General features: G+C 49.3%; 1 protein-coding gene across 16 annotated transcripts in view; it reads right to left on the bottom strand.

Moving 5' to 3' along the window:
- LOC106506844 overlaps positions 1-3195 on the bottom strand; it is a 26754-nt gene extending 23559 nt beyond the window's left edge. For 2 of the 16 annotated variants that reach the window (XR_001302449.2, XR_002340431.1), the window contains exons 1-2: positions 588-3195; positions 104-226 (exon numbers count right to left, since the gene is read on the bottom strand). Coding sequence is in view for 2 of the 16 variants with exons in the window: in XM_013985781.2 (XP_013841235.1) it covers positions 588-653 (66 nt within the window). In the remaining 14 variants the exon portion in view is untranslated. The remainder of the gene's footprint in view (positions 1-103; positions 227-587) is intronic. The other 14 variants (XR_002340425.1, XR_002340427.1, XR_002340424.1 and 11 more) reach the window with 12 other exon arrangements.

The raw sequence follows: 8025 nt of genomic DNA, 5'->3' as shown, positions 1-8025 counted from the left end.
AGAGAAGATGAGGAAGGACTGTTCCAGGCTTTGCTGTGTTTCCCAAGAAGAACAAAGTGAAGGAACTCAAGGTTATCGGTCATGACCCTGCCTCATCGCTCACCTGTGTGGTCGGACTTCTGGGTGAGAAGGCAGACCAAGGAGGAAATTTAAGGTCTGGGCGGCTCCTCTTCACGCTGGCTTCTCGGGCTTGACACTGGAAGTGCCAGCTCCCCTAAACTTTTCCCTGGACATAAGGGAGGCAAGCAGTTCAGCAGATGCTCAGCTAACTGTTGGCAACTGAAGACTCCTGAGACTTGTCTTATAAAGTTCATCGCACTTCATGCCTCCCAAAGTCCTTGCCTCTCTGGAAAGTCAGCTTCCCTCTGGATTTGTCACTTGGCTTTGGTCAAATAACTTTGAAATTGAATGCTGTTTCTCAAGATTGATAACCCAGTTAGGCATCAAGGCCACATTTGTTTCCTGCCCAGCACTTTTTCAGCGGAGGAGGGCTGTGTGCGGAAGGCTGGGGCAACGTCAAGGTCTCTGTGGGTGTTCTGCGCCCCACCCCACCCCCTCGCACATACGTACTGTTTCCTGTCTCTTACCTTCTCGTTCAGCCACCCGGTCTCTGGTTCATCGCTCCGAGGAACTGCCTGGAAATCAGGCCCCATGGTTTCTCCATGTTGCCACCACCTGGGAGGCACTGGGAGCAAGGCACTAGTGGGTTTATTCGTGCGGTGGGCTGTCTGGCCCACATCTTCTTCCAGGATTTCCTCCCCTGCTTCCAGGAGCTCTCCCTGCTGGTGGCAGACAGCTTGATCCCTGCCCAAGAATTGCCTTTGGCCAAAGAGGGCTGCCTTGCCCAAGATTATCACCCCTCCCCTGGGTCATAGAGTGTCCAATGACTGGCCAATGTGAGGGGGTGGGTACAGAGGCCCGGCCCTCTTGCCACAGTTGGGCCAGCTCTGAAGGGCCAGCCCATCTCCTGTGGGGCTGGCCAAGGCCTCTGCTGTGACTGTAGCCCAGCTCAACCTCTCGTCCTGCCCAGCCTCGCCGCCCTCAGGCACTCACAGGGGTGGCTCCCAGTCCATTCTCCAACACAGCTCCTGCCCACAGTCTCCTCTCAGAGTCCGCTTCCCAGCAACTCAGTCTGAGGCAGCTCTCCCAGAGTCCTGTGGGAGGAGGAATTCCCGAGGAGCAGCAAGAGGAGGAAGAATTCTAGAATGTGAGAGGGAGAAAATGCAAGGATAGTCATCATCAGTGATAGAAACCCAGTTCGCAGTGCTTGTACCAGCTTCTCCTCCCTCTTTCCTAAGTGGGGGTGGAGACTATGGCTATGGGTGGGATTATAATAAGGTATATGCTAATGAGGTGATTGACCCATATTTCTTTTCCTCGAATACAATTCCGGTTTGAGAAGACCATATCTGTCAAGTCCTAAAGACTATAATACATCTTAGGCAAATTTCCATGTTTTGGGGAAATCTAAATAAGAACCTATGGGGTGGGGCATGAGGGCTGGTTTATGAGCAGGTGGTTAATAGATGCGACTTGAATTAAATGATACAGTTTTCTTGCATTATGTCTAAAATTCCAGTAGACTTCTGTATTTGAATTTTGGAAAATGAAGTCTGTTATAGTGTGCAAAAATAGGAGAATTATAAGATAAATAATTAGCAACTATTAGTTCTCAGCTAGCTTAGAGCAAGGCAGGCGCTTAGAAGACAGTCGGGATGTGGGTGTGTGGGTACCAGAGGGGCTGTAAGAAGAGGTGGGAGGGAACAAAGACGAGCTACACTTAGCTTAAAATTTCTTGGCTGAGTACGATAGTAAAATGGGTTAAAACGTGTTTCCCAGACTGTGATGTCATACCCCTGGTAGAACCAAAAGGGCTCTGTGGAGGTAAAAGAGAAAAGTGTTTACTCTTTTCATCATTATGAATTTACAGTTCCAGTTACTTGCTGTTTTTGGCAAATGTTTCTGATCTTCTATTTGCGGGTAGCGATATAAACTTTTAGGAGTTCCCGCTGTGGTGCAGCAGGTTAAGGATACTGCGTTGTCTCTGCAGCAGCTTAGGGTACTGTGTTTGATCCATTGCCCAGCATAGTGGGTTAAGGATCCAGCAATGCCATAGCTGTGGTGTAGGTCGCAGTTGTGGCTCAGATTTTATCCCTGGCCCGGGAACTTCGTCTGTCCTGGTTGTGGCAAAAACAAACCACCAAAGCCCCCCAAACTTTTCTTTTAAAATAAATTTATTTAAATTCAAGATGAATCTATTTAAACAAAGTATTTACTAGTACAGGTAGCCTGCAGATATTGTGAGAAAAACCATCACAGTAGTGGTCTGTGAATATTAAGAGTTTAGATGTAAAATCTGTTGGTTTAAGCTGCCAAAGAGAATTAGATATAAGAGATAATCTAGCAATTCTGAGAACTCAGCAAATATTAAATGAAACATCAAATGATACCATGTGGAATTCATGTCAGATTGTCCAACTGCTTACATTTTTGTTGTTGCTTTTGATATCCTCCTACCTAAATTATTTCCCCCCTCCCACCTCCCATCGCATCTTCTGCAGAATAGTTCTAGGTCTTTTAGTCTCGAGCACTCTTGCACAATCTATAAGATTTGGTCACTTACCATGCCTGTGGTATTATTGCCTGTTGATTACATACCCATCACATATCAGATATCATTAAGGCACATTTATTAAACATAAAACTAGAGGATTTAAAGGGAATTTGAGGGGGAAAAAAATCTCCCAGTCTGGAAGGTTTCCAGGCTAAATATAGAAACTTGAGGCAACTAGAGGTTTTCAGACTTTTTCAGCCACAGAACATTCTGTTCAAATAAATCTTACCAGGCAACCCAAAGCCACAGAGAGAACATACGCAGAGCTGCTCTGCGGGTGGGATCTGGGTCATGACAGTGTCCTGCGATGATGGACGAACCGTCCCCTCCCCTCTCTCTTGGGGACCCCCACCCTGCTCACCCTACGCCACCCCTGAGGTTTGGGGGATGTGGTGTCTTGTTTGAAAACCTCTGACCTAGAACAATTTCCTTTCTCAGTCTGTCTACACCTGTCATTTTGTGACTGCAGCACAGTCAACGGGCTTCTATTTTACGATATGATGCAGTGATTATATATTCTTTCTAAGACTACTACAGATGGGTCTTGTCCCAAATACCCCTCCCCCAAATCTAGATTTAGCGGAAAAACAAACAACCTCCTAGATCCCATGTTCCATTCAGGGCCCTGAGCTCCTGCTGTGTTTCTTGTTGCATCGCCCAGGATCCAGCAGGACTCCCCATTTTATACAGTGGGTGAACGAATGCAAGAATGAACAGAAGAGGAAAGCTGGGCTGTGATGGATTTCGAGAAATGGGACCACTGCGTCAAAGCGTTTGCACACTTTCCCAGCCTTCGGTGAATGTGTCACTGTACAGAGGAGCTGGGGGCAGGGGGGCATATCACTGTAACCTGTAGGCAGCGAGCCCCGAAAGTGATGATGCTTGGGAGAAGGTGGTGGTTGTGGAATAGGAAAGAAAATGCGAATCAAAGGCACTCAGAAAAGAGACAGTACTGGCAGCGGGTAGGGTTTGGGAACCTCAAAGACTTGGGCCAAAAATGATTTTTGTTCCTATCATAAAGATGCTGTGTGAAGGGTTGGAAATATCAAAATTCTTCACAGAGCTGGCTGGAGGCTGAGCTCCTGGTGTAAATCCAGAGTTGCCTTAAAAGACATAATTCAGGGAGTTCCTGTGGTGGCTCAGTAGGTTCAATCCCTGGCCCTGCTGGTGAGTTAAGGATTTAGCATTGCTGTGAGCTGTGTTGTAAGTCACAGCCTCCGCTCGGATCTGATATTGTTATGGCTGTGGTCTAGGCTGGCAGCTGCAGCTCCGATTCATCCCCTGCCTGGGAACTTCCATATGTTGCAGGTTTGGCCTAAAAAGCAGAAAACAAACAAACAAACCAAAGAGACATAGTTCAGCCGTAGCTGTTTCGGGTGTGTCATGTCATGGAGATGAAAGTGGAAACTCCGGGCACTCAACATTTGCCCCAGTGAGTTCCCCAGCAGAGCCTGCGACTGTCTCAGTCACTTGAGTTGGGATGAAGCACGGATACATGATCACTCTCAGGTCGCTTTCTAAACTCTTTCCTCCATCCTCTTGCCGGTCCACCCCTCCAGCCACCTGCAAGGCACTGGGTGGTTTCTGCCCCTCCCCCAAACTTTCCCAGACAGCTCCGCCCTCCGAAGGCTCGTCCAGCCCCTGGTCACTCCTGGACCTCTTGGCCTGCGGTGCTTATTTTACACCTGTCTCTGCCCGTGAGCCTCCCTGGATATGTTGGTGGATTGCCTCCCCTGACTGGATGGAAGGACACGAAGGCAGGGTCTTTACGTTTCTGCCACAGCACCTTTCCCCAGACCTCCCATGGGACAGGCGCTGAGGCCCTGCTGGTGGATTGAATAACAGGGATGTGCTCTGGCTCCAGCTCACTTCTGATCCATACCAGGGTTTTTTTTTGTTTTTTGGTTTTTTTCTTAACCAGCCCGTGAAGGCCCACAGCCTGGATCGTGTGCCAAGTTTCCCAGAAAACTGAAGGGAAACTTACTTGGCTTATTGGTCTTAGAGCCTCAAGGCAGGAAAGTCCCAGGAGAACAGCCCTGCCCAAGGTGTCACATGGGTCTGTATGCTGACTCAATTTGTCCCACGTGGAGATATATCTAAAGGCTTTGCTGGATAAGCCCAGATGGATATTTTTTTGGCCAATCTGCCCTGAAGGGACCTGCTCACACGTACAGCGAGATGTGCATACTGGAGGACTTTCCAGGATGGCAAAAACCTGGTCAGTGAAATGGTCAGGTGTTAGGGTGACATCCTCTTCCCGCTGAGAAGCATAATTCAAAATTCTGCTTCCATGGATCACCCTCCCAACTGATTCTCCTGAGAGATGGATCCATGGGGTGGTGTGAGGGTGGAGGAGGGAGCACCTCAATGGCAGAACCTGGGGGACCTCAGTCACTCAACTGGGAATTGGCATGACAGCCCCTTCAGGCCTCGAGACACCAGCTCCAGCCCCAAGCGGCCATTGCCAAGGTTGTGGGTGCACAGTCCCGCTCCCTTTCTGTCCTTCCTTCCTTCATGGGCTCTAATTTCTGTTTCTGCCCCCAAAGGATGATGGGACAGAAACGCAGTATAAAGTTGTCGCCGAGCGCTCCATCCTTGAAGATGCGAGGAAGATTTAATTTGCTGTTACATTAGGTGGCAAGATCTCGAGGAATTTGTTCATTATCTCTTAGGCTCAGTTTCTTCATCTGAGAAATGAGGTTGATACTTGCCTTGCAAGACTGTCATGAAAATGAAAAGAGAGAATAGTCATAAAGCTCTTAGCCCAGCGACTGACATGTAGGAAGTGTTCGTTAAATATATTTATTTATTCAGCAAATATTTATTAAGCATCTCTTAAGAGCCTGGCATTGTTCTAGGCACCTGGGTCACACAAGTGGATGGTCGCTCTTATGGGATCCTGGCAGGGTGGACAGACTGTGGGGTTAAGGAAAAGCCAGCCTTGGGAGTTCTCATGAGGACATGGGTTCGATCCCCGGCCTCGCTCAGTGGGTTAAGGATCTGGCATTGCCATGGCTGTGGGATGGGTCACAGATGAGGCTCAGATGCCGAGTTGCTATGGCTGCATAGGCTGGCAGCTCTACCTCCGATTCAACCCCATATGCTTTGGGTGCGGCCATTAAAAAAAAAAAGAAAAAAGAAGAAAGGAAGAAATTCCAGAGGGAGCTGTGGGAGGGGAAAAAAGAGGGTCCACATTATTGCCCACTCCCCGAGAGAGACTCCGGGTCCCCTCCCCACTGGGAGCTGGCACTCTGGACCGAAAACTCCCACAGGTGAGTCTAGCGCCTGGGTCTTCTCTCCTCTTATGGAGAGTGGGGCATCCAGTGATGCAGCAGAGTGCACGTCTCATGCCTGCTTCCAGTCAGGTCAGCCCCAGCTGCCCACTCCCTGGAGCCTGTGCTGGGCCTCTTCCCCACGTTCCAGGTCTTAATGGTACCCCCAGAACACTGGGCTTAGTTAGGGGTGGAATCTTACACTTCACTTGGATGTGCTTTCCAGCTCTTTCCCTGTCATCCGCCTTTCTCCCCACCTGCCTCCCACCCCTGGCTGCTTTACCACGGGGCCAGCTGCTGCTCCCACAGTTAGGATTTTAACACCAAAGAGACTCAAGGACGGAGGGGATCATGTGGAAATTAGGGTAGCACATTCATTAACACGGGCTGTTCTTTGAAACCACAACCACAAAAAGACACGGAGAAAAGAACAATATTTTGAGCCACAGACTGACCGACCGCCTCCCAGCAGGAGATGTTTTGCTTGTTGGACATTAAGAGATGTAGTTTCCGCATCCATCGCAGGTGGGAAACCAGCCAGCCCAGTGTTGTTCTCAGTTCCTTTCAGTTTGGGGACATCTGTGCAGCCTTACCGTTCCTATGGACAGGGATAGGAACGTCCCCTCTTAACACAGGCCAGCTTGTGTTCACAGAGTCCAGGAGAAAGGAATGTTTGGGGTTTCCAGGCAGCTCCTGGGGCTTGGTTTCAAAGACTGCCTACTGTCTAGCCTCCCAGAGGCCCTGCAGCAGCACAGAGGTGGAGCAGTCCATACTCAGAAGAAGGATGGCTGGGGCCGATGGGGGCCTGGGGCCCTCTCATTGGTAGGAAGAGGATTTGCTTCTTGAACCACTACACACAGGAGAGGCCGAGATCCTCAGACAAAGTGATTTTCTTGAGCACCTCCCAGCACCAGGGATCGCTTTGGGGCACGCTGAGATCTCCACTAAGGCAGCCAACAGCGGGGAGAGAGCGCTTTTCTCAGCCAGGATACCCCAATTCACTACTCACAGGCTTTGGAGATTGCCTCTGGGGGAGCTGTGTCCTCCCGCCCTGGAGCAGCTTCCCAAACAGGCCTGCTGCTCTTTGGGGGATCCAGGACTCGATGCCACCGCAGGCCTTCGGTTTTCTTCTGCACCTCCTCCCTGGTCTGTCTTCCCAGAACACGGCGTCCTTCCCCACCCCCAACCCCCCACCCCGCCCCAAAGCAGCTGGTGCTGCCGCGAAGACCCCGGCTTAAACTGAGCAAACCGCCCACGCCACAAATCTGAACGCTGCGCAAAGGATGGGAGCACTGAAGGCTTTATCTCTTGCAGCAAACGGCACACATTGAAGAACAGGAACGCTGGGGCTGGATTCCCCTTGAGACCTCATGACCAGAACTAAAATCCAGACTGCCTATCAAGGGGCTTTCGTCACCTCGCCTGACAGTTGGATGCCTCTCAGTTCAGGGAAGCCGCCCGAGTGAAACTGAAGGCTGTGGTTCACTCGCGTCTCATTGCACGCCCGGCGCCGGCTCACCTGCTCCACTTGGCTGCCTCCAGCCTGCCTCGCTGCTCAGACCCTGTCTTGACTTGGCAGCACTACAAGCCAGAATAAAAACATACACTTCTACCCAAATTCCTGTCTCCTCTCATTTACACAGGAGATTAAATGATTTCTTTCCTTGTCTTAGATGGCTGGGGTTCTTACTGCCCTGTTCCATCTTCTTCGACTTTAGCTAGGAGGAAAAAAGAGTCACCAAGTAACTAAGATGTCACACCTTTTCCACATTGTTTTCTTAAGCAATAATCATCCTCATTTGATAGATAAGGGGAGGTATTAGTATAACATTCACCCACCATCCACATTCATCCACCCATCTCTTAACCCCCACAGTGGTCATTGAGAGTCTATTATGAGCCAAGCAAAGTGCTGCTTACTGCAGACTTTGAATCTAGTGCTTTGTTTACTGCACCATACACATCTCTGGAATATATTCCTTGCTTATGAGAAAGCACATTTTAAATGCATACGGAAAAACAAAAACAAAAAAGGAAAAGAAAAAAAAACTAAACATCGAACAAAAATCCATTCTTTTATGGAGCTTACATTCTAAGGTCCATCTGGAGACAGACCAACAAAAATAAGGAAAAAAAATA

This window comes from Sus scrofa, chromosome 18, assembly GCF_000003025.6.
Source record: "Sus scrofa isolate TJ Tabasco breed Duroc chromosome 18, Sscrofa11.1, whole genome shotgun sequence".
NCBI lineage: Eukaryota > Metazoa > Chordata > Mammalia > Artiodactyla > Suidae > Sus > Sus scrofa.
Note: the sequence above shows the minus strand (reverse complement) of the source record. Positions and strands in the feature narration are given on the sequence as shown.